Source organism: Ambystoma mexicanum, chromosome 13, assembly GCF_040938575.1.
Source record: "Ambystoma mexicanum isolate Mex_15411 chromosome 13, UKY_AmexF1_1, whole genome shotgun sequence".
Classification (NCBI taxonomy): Eukaryota; Metazoa; Chordata; class Amphibia; order Caudata; family Ambystomatidae; genus Ambystoma; species Ambystoma mexicanum.
The window spans coordinates 730,207,002-730,230,682 of record NC_090938.1 but is presented as its reverse complement, the minus strand read 5'-3'; the positions used below and the strand labels follow the sequence as shown (position 1 = coordinate 730,230,682).

At 51.0% G+C, this 23,681-nt stretch overlaps 1 protein-coding gene across 1 annotated transcript in view; it reads right to left on the bottom strand.

The window, feature by feature from the left end:
* LOC138520674 (histone H3-like centromeric protein A) overlaps window positions 1-23,681 on the bottom strand; it is a 248,912-nt gene that overhangs the window by 15,446 nt on the left and 209,785 nt on the right. The window contains exon 4 of the mRNA XM_069632951.1: window positions 9,948-10,025. Within this exon, the coding sequence (XP_069489052.1) occupies window positions 9,948-10,025 (78 nt within the window). The remainder of the gene's footprint in view (window positions 1-9,947; window positions 10,026-23,681) is intronic.

The window sequence follows — 23,681 nt, the reverse complement described above, 5'->3', positions numbered from 1 at the left end:
AGCAGACAACTTCCTGCCCCATATCTTACCCAAACTTAATTCTCTACCGGACAATTCTGATCCTAGTCTACTAGTAGAAGAATCCAATAACGCTATGACAATTGCTCTTGATAGTATTGCCCATCTAAAATTTAGGAATAGCAAACCTAAAAATCATCTCAACTCTTGGTTCACACCCTACCTAAAAAACCTAAGATTATTGAAAAGATGTGAAACAGCTTGGAAACTACATCCCACAGCAGAAAATAAAACAAACCTAATTAATAACTCAACTCAATACAAGAAGCATATCCTCGTGGCCAAACGAGAAACCTATAATGACAGAATCACACAAGCCAACTCTAGCATGAATGAGCTCTTCACCTTTCTAATCAAAGATAAAACATGGTGCTCCGACATCCAGCATGCATTAGTCTACAAAGTCACCAACCTTCAAAATAAAATAGCTCAAAAGAAAGCCCTACTAACTGCTCAGACTCCCCCAATCAAATACCTCTGCCCAAGACTAAAGACTATACCCAATTTAACTTCTCGAAAGTCTCAATTATTGAGGTTGAGAAAGTTATCCTTGCTCTCAAACCTTCAAACTGTAAAGGTGAACAATGCCCAGCTCAACTAATCAAGGACGCTGCCAGAGACTTAGCTCCTTTCATCACTAAAGTCACCAATGCCTCCTTCACTTCTGGCACCACCCCTAGCAATCTAAAAGAATCATGGGTACTCCCACTTCTGAAAAAACAAACATTAGACCCTAATATACCCACCAACTACAGGTCCATCACCACAGAGCCATTCCTATTAAAATCTTTAAAGTAGTATACACCCAAATTCAAAACTTCCTAGAGCTTAACCTGCTTCTAGGCTCACACCAATCTGATTTCGAGCCACAACATAGCACAGAAACAGCACTTATCGACGTGAAAGCCCAAACAGACACTTTAAAAGATAAGGGAAAATTAGCACTTGTACTCCTTCTTGACCTCTCGGCTGCATTTGACTTGGTGGACCACAAAATCTTATGTAGCCACCTGGACTCAGCAGCCCACTTCTCGAAAGAAGCTATAGTATGGATACAGTCATTCCTCAGTGATAGCACTATGAGGGTCTTCTCTCCTTCGGCAGCAGCAGACCCTATATCTATCACTTGCGGAGTGCCCCAGGAATCATGTATGTCTCCAATTCTGTATAATATTTTCACCAAGCCCCTCTTCGATAATCTTGACCATCTGGGTATCACCTACACAAATTATGCAGATGACACCCAGATCCTCTTACCATTCACTGGGGATTATGAGGAGGATCTGGCTATGGTGAACAGAGTCTACAGCATAATTCAGGCATGGATGGCCAATCACGGTCTATGCCTGAAGGATGACAAAACAGAGGTCATCATCCTTGGCATCACATTTCGCATTATTACCCTTAGCCCTGACTACTCGTCTTTCATCATTGACGAGAACATCATCAATGTCGTCAAAGAAGTAAAAACCCAAGGTTTTTACTTAAACTCAACCCTATCATTTACCAAACAGGTAAACTCCCTGACCTCTTCCACAGCATACACAAGCAAATTAATTAGAGCTGGAAAACTATTTATATCGGCTGCCTGATCTTATCTAGAGCCCTAATTTTATCAAAACTTGATTATTGTAATGCCTTATACATTGGGGTGAATCAATACATTATCAATAAAATACAGGTACTCCAAAATAATGCGCTCAGAGCAGCCCTAAGCATTTCAAGAAAAGAACACATATCTGAAATAAGAAGGAAACATAAATGGCTATCCACTCAAGAAAAAATTAACCTAAAAACTGCTTCCCTCATTCATAAATGCCTTAATAATAAAGCTCCTCGCTACCTAAGGAACAAGTTACTTACCTGTAACTGTTCTTCTCCAGCATGGGTCTGGCATGGATTCACATGCTCATGAATATTCCCCGTCGTCAGGCTGGAAATCCTCGGTAAAGAAAAAATCAGTTTCAGTTTAGTTTCTGAACTGTCTTTCTACTAGTAACCAGTCACTGGTCTCTGGGTCATACTGCCCCCAGCCAATGACTGCTCTCTACCTAAGCCAGCTCCCGACCATGCCTGCATCGCCGGGATCCAGATGCAGGTTAACCCTTCGCAGGCAGGACTCTGAAGACTATGGGCCTCATTACGACCCTTGCGGAAATGGAAAAATGATGGCGGAAATGCAATACCGCCATCGAACACCGCTCGTTGCGATCATGACCCGTCACCGTAAAGTACGATGCCATTAGCGACACCGCAGTGAACGGCAACGCTAACTGCACCAAGTACGCGCACGCGCGCCTTGCAAAACCGGAATCACCGCCATGGCGCAACGGTACGCGAATTCTGACCCTAGCGGACATGTACTGAACGCCATCAAGCACGTCGTAAAGTACCATTCCGCCATGGCGAGAAATACGGCAACGTGAACCAACCGTAAATGGCCCACTGAGTGCCTGTACTCCACTCCCTGGCCTCATTGCACAACTCCTGGCAGGCGCAATGTACTCACATTATGCAACCAGTGAAATCCACAATTCACCCATGCATGCCAACGTAGAAAAGCATGCAGGGGCTCAAAGCGCCCCGTGAGTGGGCATCCATGTACGGCATGTCACCATAGCCGTACTGACGCAGCACAGGCATGTGAAGGTACAATACATCAAAATGAAAATCAAGAACACATGACACAAAACAACAGTAGTCCCCCATCGCTTGCCACCAGCGCAAGGCAACATCCAAAACAGCATCCTGAGGGGGATTGCACCAGCCCTGTACTCATGCCAGTAAACAAACCAACCACCAGCAGAAGCATGTACCACACAAGTCGGCAGAGTGACTGAGCAGCCAGGCTCATCCCAAGAGGGGCCGATGGGAGCTGCAGGGCACAGATGGCATCAATACAGAAGCTATTCCAATGGACATGACCCCAGTCCCCCTCCAACAAACGCACGCAAACACAGTCACCTGTGACCAGCCACATTCTGAACAACCCATCATTCCACCAATCGACCTGGCTGACAGGCACCAGTCGGCCAAAAGCCAATCCCCCGCCCCTGAACAGCACATCATGTAAACAGACACAATGGCAGCCCCTATCCGTGACCATACTGTGCTACGTAGGCAAACGCGGCCAGTACTGTACCACACAACTCAACTCAGAAGGCGGAACACAATGCAGATCATCTCGCAATACATACCGCCACAAAGCGAAAATCGCCACATCACCTGCAAAGAACAACGCAACACGACAAATATCGGAATACAATTTAAATGCACATCCAAATGACAAAGGCCCCACAGCAATTTGCAAAATACCACCAAAACAACCATCATCACCGAGGGCTGCATCTGCAATAATTGACCGGCTTCCACTTGTGTGACGCCCTGTACCATCATGGCACACAGGGCCTACATCAACGTTCCAAAAGGCAACATGGAAGCGGCAAGAACCGCAGGTCCGTCCCATGAGGCAGGCACTAGTCGAGCTGAAAGGCCGAAATGTTGCACCTAGCCACCAGTACAGCGTAAGGGCATGTGGCCCATTGGCGATCGTCCCATAAGATCGAAATGGTGCTCCACTGATTCACCCGAAGCTGCAGGAGTCGAGAGTAAAAACCATCTGGAGGAGTGGCGTAGAGATGGCATCTGCAATAGGGCAGGAGATACCTGTCACCCAAAAGAAACACAAATTAACCGATTGCATTACGGGACTCATGATGCATTACAATCTTCATTCAACACACCAAATCCACACCCATATGCATGCTAGCCCACTCCAAAGGAATATACACACCCCTAAATCAGTATCGAATCATAACGAAACCAATCGAGCTAAATACACCATTGGCAACGTCGGTTACTGTGCATGCGTCCGTCAAGATAGAACCCATGACATGGGATTAGTAACGTGCCTAGACACAAGTGTATGAAGGCGCGTCGAGACAGGGAGGATCCGACAAGGGCAGATAGACGTATGTCCCACTATGGCAGCCTTGCATCACATAACGCAGGGGAAGGGGAGTGAATCAAAAAACCCATGTACATGGCAGACCCTAAACGGAATCATCAGTCCATGCATCCATTCATCATTCCCTCATCCCGCAATGAAAACGCATGAATATTCACTCACATAATATGTGAAACTTCCATCGCGTCTGTGCGTAATGCAGTCCGCAAAAACCACTGTGCCCCTGGCCGGATCTGTAGTGTTGTGAAGCAAGATGGATTTGGGAACGTCCTGCCTTATCGTCCACTACGCTATTGCGCATCCCATTCAATTCATATCATTCATTGCCTGCTCGTTATGGGCCATGTCCCAAGGACATTCTACAATAGAACGTTACATTTCCAGCCAGACCTGTGGGCGTATCCTCGCCGCTACTTCAAAACCCAAAATGCTGGCCTTCGAATTCCTCACTTGCAACATTACGTCGAAAAGGCTTCTGTGAACGCTTGCATTCACAATTACATCAATGTAGTGCGGCTGTGTGTCATGATGCTAACTGGCTGCAATCACAAATGGGACGCCACGCCCGTCGGTGAAGTACGTTACTGTGCTGCATGAGGGTCGGCCATCGATCGAGCCCTACATACCACTGACTCTTCACAGGTATGTAAGCGGCTGCAATCATAGCATGTGTAACAATGGGAGCATACCATGAAGATCAGTCAAAGTACATCACACTGCCATCGGGATTAGATACATGATTCCAATCCCAAGATGCCATGCGGCCAAATGCAGCCTTACGTGCGGGACGTGCTCGGCCAGAAGGGATTGCATCTGCCACAGATTCATTCAATCAGCACAGGTGGAGGCCATACAGGCCAACAGCACATATATTGCAGACCCAAACCCCTCCCACAACCACTCCCACTCCAAAATGCTACCGGCAGGACTAGCGATGTTGGGCCTGGGGGACCAGATAGCACTGCAAGTGCTACAACTACAAGAAGACGACGAACAACAACAGGTACAACAACCGGGCGCACAGGGGAGACGGAGGAGAAGGAGGAGGAGGAGGGCAAGGCAGGGTCAGCAAGGCCCACAAGCACTGCCACTACCACCACGCAGGCGGCCCGCAATCCCACGCCTCCGAGCCGATCCGTTCAACCTCACTGCTGAGCAGATCCACACCCTCTACCGTTTGGACCGGGACACCATAATCGCCATTGTGGACATGACACATGCTGACCTCGTGAGCATGATAGATAGCCCAACCGCCATCCCACCCCTACTGAAGGTGGTGTCTGCACTCCACTTCCTGGCCACAGGCACCTACCAGCACACAGTGGGACAGTTGCATGGCATTTCACAGCCACTGTTCTCACGGACACTCTTCCAAGTGCACGATGCCCTCCTGAAGCACGCCGACGACCACATCACACTACCACGCACGTACCAGGAGATTACCAACGCTAAAGTGGGATTCCATGCACTTGGCGGCATCCCGGGTTGCATTGGTGCCATCGACTGCACCCATGTTGAATTGGTTGTCCCACATGCCATGGAGGTCCAGTACCGCAACCGGAAACAATTTCATTCAATCAATGTGCAAATGGTGTGTGACTCCAACAAGATATTTACGCATTGTTGTGCCAGATTTCCAGGATCTACCCATGATTCTATGGTCCTGAGGAACACAAGAATACCACGCTACATGGAGCGACACGCAGGGCACAGATCCTGGCTACTCGGTGAGTCTCATTCCATGCATGACATCGTGGCCCATTTGATGCGTCAATGACCTTGCAGGGGGGGGGGGGGCTACTTAGCACTATCATTCCACTGACACCCTTTATTCGTCTCATACAGGTGATGCCGGGTATCCACTGAAGAGATGGCTCCTTACACCAATCCGGAACCCACAGAACGAGCATGAGGAGGACTACAACCATGCCCACTCACGTACCCGTGTGGTCATTGAACAGGCATTCGGCCTACTGAAGGCTCGTTTCCGCAGCCTCAGCAGGTCTGGCGGGGCACTCATGTACAGCCATGAGAAGGTTTCTAAGATGGTCATGGCATGTGTCATGCTGCACAACATGTGCATACGTAGGAATGTGCCCATGCCCCCTGACGCTGTACTGCATGCACCTGAAGATGATGATGATGATGAGGGTGGGGATGTGGAGGCACCTCAAGGAGTCCATGAGGCACAGGATGCACGTGCAATCCGACAGAGCATCATAGATGCATGCTTCTAGCAACCACGCATGGTGCCTATTACACGGAAAGGGGACCTGTGGCACTGTGTGTGTGTAGTACAGGCACATTGTGGACTGTACGCCTATGAAGGCCTCGTACGCAAATATCAATGTCCACACATGTCATTGGATGATTATGAGATGCTGTATTGTTAATGTGATTTGATTTATACACCCTATGGACCCGCCACCCAGTGAAGCCCAACACACCCCCTCCACCCTACTACCTCACCCCCCAACACCAGTGTCCAAATATGCATGCTGTCCGTGGTTGGACGCTATTGCAAGCCCCCTCTACGGGTATCAGGGGCACCCCTGCCCGTGGAGCGCAGGTTCCTGCCAGATCTGCGTTGGGGGCTGCCCTGGACGGAACTTGCCACGGATGATGTCTCTGCCTGCTCGCGTCCATGCATGTCTCTGAGGGTTTGTGAGAGCTCCGAGAGCACACGGCGCACAGCAGCAAGTTCAGCACAAACGTCTTTGGACGTCGCATGCAGTTCCCCCCTCAGGCTCTCGGTGCTTTTCTCCATTTGTGCTCTCAGGCTCTCGGTGCTTCTCTCCATTTGTGCTCTCAGGCTCTCGGTGCTTCTCTCCATTTCTCCCCTGAGGCTCTCACTACTTTTCTCTATTTGTGCCCTGAGTGTCTCGGTGGATGTTTCCATGGCTGCCCTGGAACCCCCGCATTCATTTGCATGGTCCTTGAGTAGCGTGGACACTTCCTGCTGTTGCTCGATCAGCAGGTCGAGGGACTGTTGCCTCTGCTGGGCCATGGACATTTGCGGTGGTGTGACAGGGGGGCTGCTCAACACATGTTGCCTTGGCACAGGACTTGTGGGGGTTGGCCAGTCGTCGTCTTCAGGGTGCCCCTGCGTGGTTTCGTCATGGTGTAGGGGATGGAACATGCAGGGGGATTGGGAAAGGTCATGGATGGTACCTACGTCGCCAGCACTGTTTTCCGTGTCGGAGCATGCTGGCATGACAGCTGTGTCACCTATGGTGCTGCTACCACCAGAGGCAGTGCCATCAGATACGTTCTTTGGGGGGACCTGTGGTGCTGGGGTTGTGGACTTGCTGGCTGCTGGGGTGCCTGTTGCAGTCCCCTCCAGTGTGCTGCCACTTGATTCCTGCTGCTGCCGTGTCTTGATCCTTGCACCTGAGGTGGAGGCTCTTGGGACGTTGGTCCTGGCCCTCTTTGCAGGCGTGCTGGTAGGGGTGTCCTGCAGCTCGTCATTGGTATCGGACCCTGTGGTGGAGTAAAGAGGGGCGAGCGTTAGTTATGGGTCTGTCGGATTTGGAATGGCAACGTATCAAATGCATTGGGGTGGTACATGAGGCTGATTTGGGACTGGGCCTTGGAGGTGGTCTCATTTTCGTGTGGATTGAGGATGCATTCATTTGGCTGCCTGCAGTTAGGGGGTGCATGCTGCACATGTAGGGGTTGTTTATGGCTTCTTGATTGATTTGTTTGTTCATTCTGACTTTTAGAGGGCGCTGTCAGGGCAAAGTATGTATTGCACTATGGGGTCACATGGTACTGCACATGTTCGTGGTTTGTGGATTTCGCATTGTTTCTCTTGGCCAACCTACCTGATTCTCCGGATGTCGGCACTCCTTTCTCCATCCCTCCGACTCCCTCTATGCTCTCCATTCCTATGGTGGAGGCGCAGATTTCCTCCCAGGGGGTCAACTTGATGGGCGACTCTGAACCCCCCCCGGTAGCTGTGGCGATGTTCCTGTTCGCAGAAAGTATGCTGCGTACGCGGATCCGCAGGTCGTCCCACCGCTTGCGACATTGCTGTGGCGTGCGGGGTGTTGTCCCCACCGCACTTACGCGCTGTGCCACCAGGGCCCATATGGCCTTCTTGTTGGCAAGGGCCGTCCTGGTCATTTGACTGGAGAAGACGACGGCGGCATTTTCCTGGAGGGTCTCGGTGAGCACGGTCAGTTCCTCTCGGGAGAAGTGTACCTGCCGCTTGCGGTCACACGCTTTCTTGGCTACCTTTCCCATATTTATTTTTTTAACTGGGGTTGCTAACGGGTTGGGATGTGTGTCAGGGTCGGATTTTTAATGGTTGTGTTGGGATTCGGATTTTATAGTTGTGCGGCGTGCTGTTTCCCGTTCCGGCCACATGCTTTTACTTCCGTTTCCGTATATTTACGGTGGCCGTAATTTGCGGTGCCCGCTCGTTACGGTGACCGCTCATTACGGTGACCGCTAAGATGGGTGGCGGTATTGCACCTGGTGCAGCGTACGGCGGCGGTAAGGGCCGTTTTGGGGTCATTTCCGCCATCGCAGCCTTTCGGATTCCGCCATGGCGTAATGCTCGTGCCCGATGGGTCGTGATTAGCCGCACTTTGCTCCTTCGTGCAATGGCGGAAACGCTATTTACGCTGTTGCGGTCCGGTCAGTCACTTTCCGCCTGGGTCGTAATGAGGCCCTATGTCAAACTGACCAGCAAATCTTCATCGCCCCAGAAATCAGAAAATACCCTGATTCCATCTCCCCAAACTGGGATTTGGAGGGGCAAGGCAGGGTGGGCCCAGAGATAGGTGGAAATGACTCACGGCCCGGCCTTCCTTCCATGGCTGACTCCTCTCACCGGTCTTCTGTGGGGAGTCTTCAAGCCAACCCCATCCTCAGAAGCCGAATCTCTACGCCAGTGGATGACATGGGCACTGCTGCATCAGTGACTACCGCCAACTGCAGCCGACTTTTTTCAACTTCTCTCGCTCCAGCCTTCGACCTGGGAATCACCAGATCCCAAAACCCTTGGGAAAAAAAACTATTGAGGATCTGTCCTGCACCAGTGTGTTGTCGCTGGAACCCAATGTGGTTGCCCAACAACGCACACACAACTGCTTTTTCAGTCAAAGGGTGTTGCTTTCCTGACTCTGGGATTGCTGGCGAGCCACTTCCTCCAGGGTCTTCCACTAATCTCTAGTCACCAAAATTCCAGAAACTGCTCCTTCGATACACGTTCACACAATAATGTCCCCAAACTGCACGTCTCCCTTCACTTTAAACGTTATGACCTAGATAGGAAAAGTTGATTTTTTACCTGCTACTGCATTTGGTTTTGTAGAAAAACATTTTTACTGAACTCCAAATCTTGCAACAGTTTCTTACCCGATACATTGTGGATTCTTTTGTTTTACAAAGTTTACTCACCAGTTAGCTTAGCAATTTTTCTCTTTGCCTTTAAAAGAATTACATTTAATGAAAATAGTGCATAGACAACTTAGTGAGTGTGTACTCTATCAGTTCCATCTCCTGAGAGGTAGGCATGGGCTGCTCTGCTACAACTACCACTTAGAGAGCCTGGTGAGCTTGAGGGAATCACTGGCATATCCAGAGTCAGGGAGATACACCTGAAAACCCCACAGGGCTTAAGGAAAATCTTCCTAACTCAGCGGCATCACAAGAGAAAGGTGGGAAGAAAATAATGTTTAAAGATTCAGTCCAAACGGAGGCCAACTGAAGAAAGATCAGACCACAGCAAAACAAACTACTCATTAGCAGAAGCAAAGTACTGCCAAGCAGGAGTTACATGGGAACGTAGATGAGCCTACATGCATCCAGGACTCAATGCAAGTGTGTTAATGCTGTATGAGAGGCAGCCTAGAGGGAGGTTGCCTCAACGCACCAATATATATGAATGCCAGAAAAAAAAGTGAGGCGTTAATACATGGAAGGAACCTTGGAATACAGTCTGGTCTTTTCTTACCTCTCGAAGTGCAAGAAGTGCTTGTGACTGCCACTGGAAATCAAACCCCCCGGGGTACTGAGCGCAGATTTCACGGACCTAAACAGCATATTGGCAGAAGAAAATATTTAAAATGTATTACAGTTCAGTGACTATATGAATCAATAGAGCTCACCACAGGCTAGCAGATACAAGTGAGGGGAGCGTGTGTGTGTGTGTGTAATGATCATCTAGAAAGGTACCCACTTGTAAATATTTTCCTCCAAAATATTTCTTGGAATATGTGAAGTCTTAGGAAATCCAAACTCTTTCAAACAGTTAAAAAAACACACAAACACAGACGTGTCCCTTTTAGAATTTGAGGGGTTTGCAAACACGTGTACATGCACAAATAAATACATTAAAAAATGCAGCATCATTAACAATGTGATAAGGCCTCAAAAGCCTGGTATTTTGGCTGAAATCTAATTCAAGAACTCTCAGCAATCCTGGGGAAGACGCCCAGCAGTCGACCCATGCACTCCCTGGACATCTTACCCAGGCTTTGAAGGGTGGCATCTTCCTAAAAGCACACCCTGCTAGACAAATCCAATATCCAAAGCCCAGGCTACATTTCAGAAGAGCAATATGAATACATTAGAAAGGGTTTGGACAATGTGCCTCCCAGCTTCACTTGATCTCAAGCCTGACAGTGAGGCTCTGTTCTATGTGCTCTTCCCATAGTGTCCCAGAGAAGGTACTCCGTTAGTCCTCTGGCTAGGCTGGTGGTGGCTCTTTCACCTGTGTAATATGGTTCCTATGGGTGGAATCCATTTTACCTGCCTGGATCCTTTTTGATTCCCCCGCCCCCTCCATCTGCTGTCCCGTTTTATGGGACCCCTAGAGTTTCTGCTGTTTCTAGTTGTATTTTCTGTCTCTTTTGCCTTTTTTTGCAGTCAACAGACTTTGTTGCAGTGGCGAATGGACTTCAGAATTAGTGTACGATGGCTACTACTACAGGGCTTTTTAATCACCCCATTCTGTGACCATCACCCGATACGGACGTTGTGGATTAGGCTGGTTGCAGCTGGCATTTAGTTTTGGCTTCACCAGGGGTGTAGTGGTTGGTCCCGCATTAGTAGCCCAATGTACCAGTAGATTATCCATTGGGTGTACTACTGGGGGGTACAAAGATCTACCTGCCACCATTTTGTTTCTGGGCCTTTCGTTGTTAGGCAAGAATGTGTGTAGTCAAACTGGTGTGGGACTACACAAGACTTATCTCTTGGTATTAGGTGACCCACATTTTAATATAGGCCTGCACTACACAAGTTGGTAGTGTGACTGAGCAGCCATGCTTATCTTAAGATGGGTAATGTGAGCTGTAGAGCTGTGTAATGAAATCAGTAAATACAAGTATCCAATACATTAATTATGTATTTATACACAAAGATATTTAAAGCATTCTTTAAAAAGCAGAAATTAGTTGTAACATTAATCCAAAATTAGGATTTAATTCAAAAAGTGAACAATAAAGCAGGTGAATAATTCATTCATATGTTAAACATGTTCCAGCACTCAGAGGTGACGTCATTATAACATTTATATTGGTAATACCTTTTCAGTGTTGAGTTATTTAAGGAATGAACAGTTAGTGTTAGATCAGAACAGACTGATAAGTTATAAGAACAGTTCTCCCAAAGGCATGCAGACAGTCTATTAACCCAGCATTAAAGTGTTGAACATTAAAAACATGTAAGGGAAGCAGCACTGCCAAAGCCAATAGGTTCAGAAGGAGGCCTTTAGGGACCCAGGACAGCCTTAGCCAATGGGCAAAGTCAAAGTTCCGATGCTCTTCTTAGAAACATTTTCTTAAATAGTGAGGGTTCAAAAGAGAAATACCGGCAACTCAAGAGGAGTCACATTTAGAAGGCACAAGCTGTAAAACCAGTGCAGGTAAGTTGAGGTCAACTTAGTGTAGGGTTAAATCTCACTCCCAAAGGTTGGAAGCACCCCAAATGGCGAAACGATAATGTCCCCCAAACTCCACAGTACCTTTGAAATTAAGTTGTTCTAACTGGATGCAATGCTGCAGACCCTTGCTCCTGCTCCTTGGTCGTGGTGAAGAAAGAGAGGATGTCTGGCTCCTGTGGCAGCACGAGAGGGTCTTGGCAGCAATGGATTTCCGTCGATTCAGCAGCTCTTTGTGGTTTGGTGCTTTTTTCTCAGCGCCAAAGAAGAATGAAAAGCTCTGGTTAGGATTTCCTGGATCCCTCCGTCCTGGACTCTGGTGAGGGGACTCTGGAGGCAGATTTCTTGCTTCTGTAGTGCCCTCTGGATGCCCACAAAGATCTGGCCAGATTCGGACTTCGGAAGAAAATGCACTCACAGATGGTCGGGGTAGCCCAGGCATTGGGCTTCTGCAGCCTTGGAAAGTCGCTGTAAGTCAGGGGATGCGCCAAAAAGTGTTTGTCGCGAGGCTAGTTGGTCCCACCAGGCTAAGGAAGTCATCCTTTACGGGTCTTCCCTGTCGATTTGAAAATGGGGTCAGCAGAGCTGCAGGGCTTCACCGGGCACTTCAAGTTCCAGGAGGGTGCTGCTGGCGTCTTCTCTCGTCTTCTGCTTCAGATGTTGTCCTCCAGTGGTCGACTCTCCTCAGCTTCCAGGATCTGACCATTACACAGCAACCCAGCCAATCAAACAGCCTTGTAACATTCAAACCTGGGGGGTTGGAAATCCTTTCAGGACATCCAGCCTCCCAGTTTGAACTGGAATCTCGCAGTCAGGCTGGAAGACAAAGAGCTGCAGAGTTTTGGACTCCTCCCTCACTGTCATCCTTCAGACACTTGGAGCCTGGGCGGGAAGTCCACAGGATTCCTGCCGAAAATGAAAATCACACAAAGTAATTTCCTGCCCTGGGTGTCAGGGGAAGGAACAAGAATGAACAAGTCACTTACCTGTAACTATTGTTCTCCAGCATGGGTCTGGCATGGATTCACATGCTCATGAATATTCCCTACTGCCAGGCCGGGATTCCTTGGTAAAAGAAAAAACAGTTTCACTTTCCCTTACAAACTGTATTTCTCCTCTAAACCAATCACTGTACTCTGGGTCATTCTACCCCCAGCCAATGACTGCCCTCTCCCTAAGCCCCTCCACTGGCAGCCATCTTCAGATTTGGTAGCACGTACAGTGGCAGTATGACCAAGAAGAGCAGCAGAGGGGGAGGAGGGAGGGTTCGCATGTGAATCTATGCCAGACCCAAGCTGGAGAACAATAGTTACAGGTAAGTAACTTGTTCCTTCTCCAGGATGAGGTCTGGCATGGATTCACATGCTCATGAATAAAGAATACATAGCAGGACAACATTACACAACCACGGGAGGTGGCAAGGCTCAACAGAAGCAATTACTATTACCTCCGTAACAGGCTCACCTTCAAGCGAACAGGTTGCGCAGCACGGCTTGGCCAACTCTGGACTCCTCCCTGGAATCCCTGTCGACGCAGTCGAATTTCGTGAAGGTGTGCGTCGACCTCCACGTAGCAGCCCTGCAAATGTCCAGCAGGGGCCCACCAGATAGGAACGCTGTGGTAGCTCTTGTAGAATGGGCTCTCGGACGGCCAGGCAGTGGTCGGTTTGCCTACCGGTGGCAGTGAGTGATACAAGCGGAGAGCAACCTGGAAATGGAAGCTTTGGACAGTGCCTTCCCATGGTTCACAGGACCAAAGTTCACAAAAAACTGAAAAGTTATCCGGAAACTCTTTGTGGGGACCATATAAAAAACTTCAGTGCTCTAGTCACATCCAGCGAGTGCAAAGTCCTTTCAGAAAGCGACAAAGGCGTCGGAAAAAACACAGGTAACACCAAGGGCTCGTTGAGATGAAATTCAGACGGAACCTTGGCCATGAAGGAGGGATGCGTCCGCAGCACCACCCTTGTCTCGTGGAAAGTTAAGTAAGACCGTTTGCAGGACAGGGCCTGGCTCTCACCTACTCTTCTTACAGAGGTGATGGCCACGTGGAAAGCCGTCTTCCACAACAGAAACTTGAGCGGAGCTGAATGCAACGGCTCGAATGGGGGTCCCATGACCCTAGTCAGCACCACGTTGAATTCCCAACCCAGGGCCAGAGCCTTCACCGGCGGGAACGAGCGGAACAGTCCCTTGATGAACTCTTTGACTAGACGGTGCAACCACAGTGAAGACCGTCCCGGAGGTCTTGTGTAGCGGGAGATAGCCGCCAGATGTACCTTGATGGATGCGTGACAGTACTTCAACGTAGACGACGCCCTGGCGTGTACCTCCCTGCAGTCTGCCGGAAGATCGTAGCCACCTAACTCTAATGCTGGAGGAGCCAGGCCTTCAGTTCAGAGAACCCCGGTCGTGGTGTAGAATTGCGCCTCCTTCCCTGGCGAGAAGATCCGCGATCACGGGCAGCTTGACTGGAGGGGACGCTGGCACGCTGAGAAGGTCCGGGAACCAGATCTGCCTCGGCCACCCTGGTGCGAAGAGGATCATCCTGCACCGTACCGTCTGAATTGACTGATGACTCTAAGTAGTAGCGGCAATGGAGGGAACGCATACAGAAACATGCCATCGCAAGGGAATGAGAAGGTGTCCCCCATGCTCCCCGGCTGGGGGAATCTGCTGGCGAACCTCTAGCACTTGGTGTTTGTCACTGACACAAACAGATCAATCTGGGGACTGCCCCATTTGAGGAAAAGGTTGTCCGCTTGATCCTGCCGAAGCTCCCACTCGTGGCAAAAGGGCAGCTCCCTGTTGAGAGAATCAGCAAAAGCAGGTAAAAGGGAATGAGGAACATTCCCTAGGCAAAGGCCCAGTGCCACAAGTCCTGCACCTCTTTGGAGAGCGCTGGGGATCTGGTGCCCCCCTGTTTACGGATGTAAACCATTGTGGTGGTATTGTCTGTGAAGAGACTCACCACTTAGCCCTTGAGGGACGGCAGAAATGGCCCGAAACACTGCCTCTAGTTCCATAACGTTGATGTGTAGCATCTTCTCCTCCGGCAGCCACAGGCCTCTGGCGTGAAGGCGACCGGTGTGGGCTCCCCGTCCCTCCAGGCAAGCGTCTGTCATGACCGTCTCCTGCAGGGGGGGTAGGGGGGCTTCTGGAAATCTGTGCCTCCGGCGATATTGGAGCACACGCCCCAATACCTTATTGCTCGACGGAACTCCTCATCGAGTGCGATCCTGTCTTGGAAGCCTCCGGACACCTGGAACCAACGGGCGTCGAGGAATTCCTGCAGAGGGCGCATCCACAACCTGCAGAGACGAATCTGGTATATGCATGACGACATAATGCCAAGTAGAGACTTGATATGATATGATGTGTTGTCTTGCTTCTGAGGCGAGCACGTTGTCCCTGTGCTATCCTAAGACTTGATGGTCCTCCACCGTGGCACCTTTAGTGCTAACAGCCATAGCACTTTGCCCGAGATGGCCGATATCCTCTCCTACGACGGTGACGCCAGGCAGGACACTGTCGAGCCTGGATCCCAGGAACAGCGCATTCTGCAATGGAGTCAAGCAGGACATTGCATAATTCAGAGAACCCCAGTTCCGTCAGCAGTCGGCCGGTCTTTGCTGTGTGGCCGACGGCGATGTCCTTTGACCTTGCCCGGAGGAGCTAGTCGTCCGGGTAAGGGTACACGTGGATCCCTTGCAGTCGTAGATGGGCCATTCAATGGAGCCAGGCACTTGGTGAAGACTCTGGGTGCTGACTTCAGTTCGAATGGAAGAGCCTTGAACTAGTAATACTTCCCTTGAACGACAGAGCGCAGAAACTTGCGGTGTCCTTTGTGTATGGGGACGTGGAAATACGCGCCCTCTAGATCCAACAACGACAGAAAGTCCCCCTCCTCCAGCTGGCCGAGCACGCGCTGCAGGGTGACCATCGGGAACTTTTAAGAATTTATGTACTTTTTGAGCCATTGTTGGTCGAGGATGGGCACCAGGTCTTCTTTCTTATGAGAAAGTACCTTAAGTAAATTCCGGAGCCCCGGAGTCGCTTTGGAACTAGCTCTATACCCCTTTTTTTTAACATGGCCCAAACTTCCAGCAGCAGCTGAGGTATGTGTTGTTCCTGTCGGTCCACTGGTGGTATTTGCGGGCACTTCAGTTAAAACTCTGAAGTGTGTCCGTGGGCGAGAGCATCCAGCACCCATTGGGCCTCCCACCGGGTTGCAGGGGTGGGGACCATATGCCCTGGCCAGTTCAATCCTGCTTGGCGGTCGGCGCGCCGCCCTGGGAACCTTGACAAGACGGCAGCCACTTCCGAAGGCTTTGGAGCGACCCCTGTTGGCTTCCTGGGTTGAGGAACGGGAGGGTTGGCGGTAAGAGGATGAACCCCCGCCGAAACCTTTTCGAAGACCCGCTAGACTTCCTTCCTGAGGAACGAAAGGACGTCCGCTGTTGCTGCAGAGTACCAAGGCCTGGGCCATCTGTGTCGGTCTTGATGGCCTGGAGGGATTAATCGGCGGCCTTCCCTAACAGGTTGTCTCTGTCAAACGGCATGTCCAGGACCCTCGCCTGGACCTCCTGCCTGAAGTTGGTGGCTTTGAGCCAGCCACGACGGCGAAGGCAAACCCCAATGCCCATCTGGCGGAAACCCGTATCCACAATGTCCAGTGCCACCGTGATGGCGTGGTCTGGCGTCACCTCACCTTCCTGGAGGATCTCCAAAGCCTCGACCCGTTTGTCAGCGGGGAGAAAATCCAGGAGCAAAGCCATCTTGTACCAAAGCTCCCGGTCGTATCTGGGCACGATCGCCAAAGCGTTGGCCGCTTTCACCGTCGTCACCGCCAAGTGAATTACTGTTCTACCCATGGAATACAATTTCTTCCCCTCGTTGTCCAGGGGTACAGATGAAAAAGACGATTAACTCGATGACTTGTTCCTGGCGGCCGCCGAAACCACTGAGTCCGGCGACAGTTGACACAGCACGTACTTGGGCCCAGACTCCGGCACCCAGTACTTTTTCTCAAGCCGGTCTCTCTTCACTGGGGCAGAAGCAGAGTTCTTCAGCAGCGCCAGCTCCTCATCCCAGACGTCGTCCAAGAGCAGTACCGATAGGATTGTCTTCCTCTTCGCCTCCCGGCGTTGGTACAGGAAGCCCTCCTTCTTCTCCTCCGGGGAGAGCTGGAAAAGCTGTGACGCCCGGGCAATCATGGGATTCAAAGATCCCACTTAGTCATGTGGAGAAGTTCTCTGCGCTGGTAATGCAGGATCTCCCATTACTGCATCATCGTCCATATCCGTTGTCACCGTGTCCGTCCCCCTACGGGGGGAGGGCAGCGACGGTTGGAATGGAGGTATAGCATGTCTCCTCCTCTTCTTTGCCAGTGGCATTGGTGGTGCTGCTGGTGCTGGCGCAGCCGTTGGCAATCTCCTCTTAATCTACGACACAAGCGTGTGGAGTGTTGAGAGGATATCCTGAGATAAGTCTCTACGGGGCACCTGGGGGACAGGGCCACTGGGCCCAGCGCCCATGTTGTCGTCCCCGTCGACGGTATCGACGTCCTCTTCGTCGCCTCTGGCGGGCATCTCGTCGACGTTCTTGTCGTCGTCACCACCGTGGATGGTATGGACGGAAAATCTCTCCTCCTCGGACAAAGAAATGTCTGTGCCCTGGAATTCTTCTCCGGCCCCGCACCTCTTTTTTGGGTCCTGGGGGTTCGTTCCGGGCTAAGCTCTGGCATCCTCTTCTCTGGAGTCTTTTCTATCTGCTTGAACGAAGACTCTCGCCTGTCAGGGAGAGACACTCTGGATGCTGCCGGTGGACCCTGGAACGGGTTCAGCCCCTTTTGCCTTTGAAAGGGAGGCCACCACCATCTCGATCGAGGATGATTGAGCCTGGACCACCTGGGCCTTCACAGGCAGGTCTGCCATCTTGGCCTTCTCCTTCACGGGCAGCTCGGACAGCTTGCCCTGCTTGGCCTTCTCCAGTGTTTCCCGCAGCTTCCCCAGGGTAGCTGACTTCCTCTCGGATGAAGAGCTGGAGAGTTGGCTAGAGATCGAGGCAGACAGAGATGAGGAGCGCATCCTGACCGTCGTGGGACCCACTTGAGTGGCTACCCAGACGGAAGCGGAATTGCAGTGCTTGGCCTTGTGTTGGGCTCCCACGGATGGATTGCCCTCAAAGGACGTAGAAGCCCGCTCAGGTATGCCCCTGCGAAACACCTGGGGTAGAGGCCATGGTCTTGAGCCACGCCACCAACCGGACGTGTCGATCATTCATCCTGCGCTTGGTGAAGCCAAGGCAGATCTCACAATCTTCTTCTTTATGCACCGGGTGTAGACAATTCAGGCACTGGGAATGCTTGTCATCCAAAAAACATTCCGCAAACTGCAGCTGGTGCACAGTTTGAAGAGGGAAGCTCCATCCTGCTTCTCCTCCGACATGATCCAGCGTGGTGTAGGACGATGAAAGATGCCGAAAAACGGGCCCCGTTAATCGGAAGCATACGCGATGGAGCACACAGGCTCAATTAAACCGAAAACAGAGTTTTTCTGGCAAAAAACGCAAAAAAAATCTGCAGAAACTTCAAAGATCAAAACGCAAGAACTCCCAACACTTGAACGTGCGGTAAAAACCTGAAGATGGCTGCCAGTGGAGGGGCTTAGGGAGAGGGCAGTCATTGGCTAGGGGCAGTATGACCCAGAGTTCAGTGATTGGTTTAGAGAAGAAATACAGTTTGTAAGTTCAAGTGAGTCCATGCCAGACCCCATGCTGGAGAAGAAGCCCTTCGCCAGCTGCCCGGTTAAGGCTGCCCTGGTCAGATCTTCAATGTGGAGTTCATTATAAATTACTCATGTTAGTGACTAACGTACTCCGAGTCCATAGTCCCCCTTTCCTCCATACTGTATGGGCGTCCCTTGCTAGGAACGGGAACGGAACCTTTTTCACCAGAAACATAGTCTTCCCATTAAATTTAGTTACAATTGCCGAATACCGCTGGTTTTAAGGGGGAGGATGGTGGGACCATGGAGTAGGAGTATGTTAGTCACTACGGTGAGGAACTTATAATTGCTCCTACATCTTGTCCCCTTTCCTCCATACTGTATGGGTGATTGCTACCAATTTGAAGCCCTCGGTGAAGAGATGTGAATCTCATTAGGAAAAGAGGTTTTTAAGGACCGCCTGTCCGAATACCACATCTGACCTGTCACTGGCTTCCATGCAATAGTTCTTGCAGAAGGCCGATGGGGAGGCCCATGGGGCCACTTTGCTGATAGTTTGCCAAAGTACGTGTCTCTGGAATGCCACGGCAGTGGCCTTGGCCCTGACCGCATGAGCGTGCATGTTTGCTGGCAGTTTCATGCGCTGCCCCTTAAGCTCCCTTGATGGCCCGACACATCCACCTTGCTAAAGAGGCCTTGGAGGCTTCACTCCCTGGCTTTGAACCTCCGAAAGTGACAAACAAGGCGTCTGATTTGCAGAAGCCCTTAGTTCTGACAAAATAAAACATAACTGCTCTCTTGACCTCGCGACAGTGCAGGGCACTTTCTGCTTCATCCTGCGGGTTTGGGAATAACATAGGAAGGACTATTTCCTCATTGAGGTGGAACCAAGACACTACCTTTGGGAGAAAGGAAGGGTGTGTCCGTAGTATTACCATTTCCCGATGGAAAATAATATATGGTTCAGAAGCCATGAGTGCCTGGATCTCACTAATCCTGTGGGCAGAGGTGAGGCCTACCAACAGCGCAGTCTTAATGGTCACCAATTTGATGTCTACCAAGGCCCTTGGCTCGAACATCTTATGGGTGAAGGCCGCAAGCACCACATTAAGAACCCAGACCGGGTGTGAACGTTTAACAGGTGGGTACAGTCTGGTTAGTCCTGCAAGATGCCTTTTTACTACCAAGTTGTAGGTGGAAAAAAGATGGTCACCTGAAATCCAGTACGTACCTATGTTTGCAGGTATGGAACGTGGTCCATTTGCTTTTGTACTGGCTCCTGGTAGATGCACTTCCTGCCCCCTGAATGATGTCCGAGGTGTTGGGGGATTACTTGCTCAGGAACCAGGCTGCTAGGGCAAACTTCTCTGGGGAGGGGTGGAGTAACAACCCCCCTTGCAGATATAGTAGTGGATCCAGACCCAGTGGGAGGGGAACTGGAGGCTGACTCGACAGTCGTAGCAGGTCCGAGAACCATGATCTGGCAGGCCACCGTTGAGCTATCAGAATGAGACGCAGTCAAACAGTCTCCCTGACCTTGCATATAACTCTGTGTATCAGAGGGGTGGGTGGGCAATGCGTATGCCCACATGCCGTCCCACCAAATCTGCAGCGCATACCCTAGTGAAGCTGTGCCACGGCCCATCCAGGATGCAAACTGGGGACATGTCCTGTTGAGGTAGGTGGCATACAGGTCTACTTGTGGATGGTCCCATTTGTGGAAGTTCTCTCCCAGTACCCTCTCGTTCAGTTGCCACTCGTAATTGTCTATCCCCAACCTGTTGATTTGGTCTGCTTCTAGGTTGGAGACCCCCAGAGGATGAATGGCAGATCGCGATATGTTGCCCAAATGTCTATTGTCAACCTACACAGGGGCGGAGATCTGGTGCTTCCCTATTTGTTGAGGGGTAGATGCAGGTGGAGCTGTCTGTCTGAATTCAGACCGGGCTGTCGCTGATTACTGGTAGAAAGGCTTTCAGGGGTAGCCATATAGTCATAGTTTCCAGCCAATTTATGTGCCTGACCTTGTCCTGTCTTGACCAGAGGCCGTGGACACTGGTCAAGGTGGCTCCCCAACCCTGGAGGCATGGGTCCGTGGTGATAGTGTAGATCCCGTCTGAATGGTTTGCCTGCCACGAGATTTGAGTCTGTCCTCCACCAAAGGAGGTCCTGGTGGTGGTGGGGGTGGTGGTGGGTTGGTATGGTGGCCAATGCCGCTGGGGAGCCACCTTCTCGATTCCAAGAGGCCAAGAAATATAGCTGCAGCCCCACTTGAGCCTGTGAGGCACTACCAGAATACAGGCCACCATAATACCTAGTAGGTGCTGGTATCACCATGCCAATGTTACCGCTCTGCTCAGGAAATGGCCAGTAGCAGCTTTGATCGCTGCGACCTTGTCCGCGGAGGGGGAATGTCTTCTCTGCATTCATATCCCAAATGGGGCCCTAGAAAGTAAAGGACTGAGTTGGTTGCAGCTGCAACTTCTTGAGGTTGATGGAGAAGCCCAGTTCGTACAGTGTGTGTGTGCCTAAGCCTGGGTGATGTTTTCTCAGCCCCCTCCGGGGAATCATCTTGTACCAGCCAATCATCGAGGTACAGGTATAGGTGGTGGCCCTCTGATCTGAGCCATGCTGCCACTGCGTTCATTAATCTCGTCAATGCCTTCAGGGCTGAATTGAGACCAAATGGGATTACCTTGTATTGGAAATGAAAGCCCATGACCCAGAATCGTAGAAAGGATCGATGGGCCTTCCAAATTGGAACATGCAGATATGCATCTTTTAGATTCCAGGGAGCACATCCAGTCTCTCCTACACTGGGTCTCCGCTATCAATGCTGGTGTAACCATTTTGAATTTTTTAATGGGTAGGAAAATGTTCAAGGTAGAAAGGTTGAAGACAACAGGCCTGCCTGGTTCTCTTCTGTATGGTGAAAATGCAGGAGTAGAACCACGAACCTCGTGGGGTGGTGGAACGTCCTCGACTGCATGACTCGCTATTAGCAAGTGGATCTCCACCATGCCGTGCCACTCTGCGAGAGGTGGGGTTTGGGGGGGAAGAGGGGGAACTTGAGGTATGGGTGGGTGGAACCCCTGGGAAACCACTGAGGGAATCCATGGGTCCGCGAATCTTGTCCGCCAGGATTGATAGTGAAGGGCAAGCCTGTTCCCCACCGGAGAGCTGTGGATCCTGATGAACCTGTCACTGCTTTATTCCCCCTTCAAGGCTGCTGTCTGGGAGGGGGACTGAACAAAGTCTTAGTGTGTGGATTTCTGTGGCTTACGGCAGTATTGGCTGGGAGACCCATCGGGTTGCCTGGTGCGGCACTCGTGGAAGGCCTGAAAACGCTGAAGGTACGACCTCTGTCAGACCTCACATGGCTCTAGCTGAAACCTTTGGCAGCCAGTATGGCCAGTGATTTGGCTGTCTGGGAGCTATTCTTATCCAGTTCCTCGTCCACCTCCCTCGAAAGGCAGGTCGAGGATACGGTCCTGTACATCAGAATTAAACCTAGTGACCTTGAGCCACCCTGTTCTAATGTCTGTAACCACACATTACAGCCCTGCCTGCCGTTTAATGTGCACCACTGATGATTCCATAAGGTCCTGAGCCACTATTTGTGCTTCCACCAGACTGGCCCGGAACCGCGCCTGCCTATGGACGGGGAGATAGGGACGGAAATCAGCTATCTCCCTCCACAGTTTGTGGTTAACGGCAGCTAGCATGTGATCTGCATTTACTTGCCTTAATTGGAGGGTGGTGTTGGAATAGACTTTTTCCATAGGCCTCAAGGACCTTTTCCTACTTGCCTAGTAGGGCTGAAGTGGATGCAGAGGTTTGAGGCTTAGCATACATGGATGCTGCCACAATGACTGAGGAATGTGGCTGGGGGTGCACGGACAGGATGAGCGAATCTCCTTCCGCCTGCATGTATTTGGCATCTAGACGTTTGTTAGTTGGGGGCGTTGTGAGGTTTTGCCCAACTTTTCTTTACTAGGGCCTCTACGTCCTTTTGCAAAGGAATGCCCGACTTGGAGGTAGAGCAGAAGTACCTCTGCCAGGACTCCAGCCTCTGGCTGCTCCTTCTGTGGCACGTTTAGATACTCCACCGATTCCGACAACCTTTCATGGAGAGCCCTTGCAGAGGAGGAAGTATACTGATCCTAGTGGTCATCTGTGTCTCCAGCTGTGTCTTGGAGGTCCTTAAAGTCTGCTGAGGCGTGCTCGAAGGAGCTGCCAGCGGCTGGGCCACGCCAATAGGCTGCGCAGGAGGCTCGGCGGGCTGGGGCAGGGCACTGTGGTGTTTGGAACCGAGGGCTGTATGGTAGTCTGCGGTTGTGATGGAGTGAGGGCCTGTACAGGAAATGGCTGCTGCGGGAGGACAGGTAGGATCATGTCCTGAATGATACACTTAAGTATATTCGACATCTGAGGGGATTTCATTAGGGTAAGGAACTTGTCAAAAAAGCATTCACATGCCGGTGAAGCGCACTCCTGGAATGGTTCAGAGGCGTGTGCCTGTTCGTTCTGCCCAGTCCTCAACGAGGCTTGCCTGCTCTGGGCATAGCCCGCCTCCGTGTAGCGCCACTGGGTTGATGTAGTCATGTAGAAGGTGCACCACTTAACCATAGGCAACCATTCCACCCTTGTTGTGAAACCAGGCCTTTGAGGCTCACTGGAGGTGCACGCCTCCGGACAAGCGGCCATTTTGTCTAGCTGCATGGACATTATCCTGCACTGCGCCACGTGCTTGATGCGTGTCGACTGATGCCCCGGGCCTGGTCCCCGCCTGCCTGCTTGCGAGCGTAGGTTCAGACCTGCCCTGCAACTCAGGTGTGGACCTGGGAGTCAATGGGCCCTTGAATGTGACTCCGGTACTGCTTTTCATACTGCCTGCAGGTGCCCACACAGGTTTGCGCCCAGTAATAGAGCAGAGCCCATCAGGGAATTTCCCAGTACCAGAGCCCTCTGGCCCCTCAGTGCTGGAACCGGGAGGATCCGTGGACCCCTCGACCGTGAGGCCAGTAGCTTGGAGAGCCATGATTCCCTTGCTGGTACTAGTCTAATAGGCCCCTCCC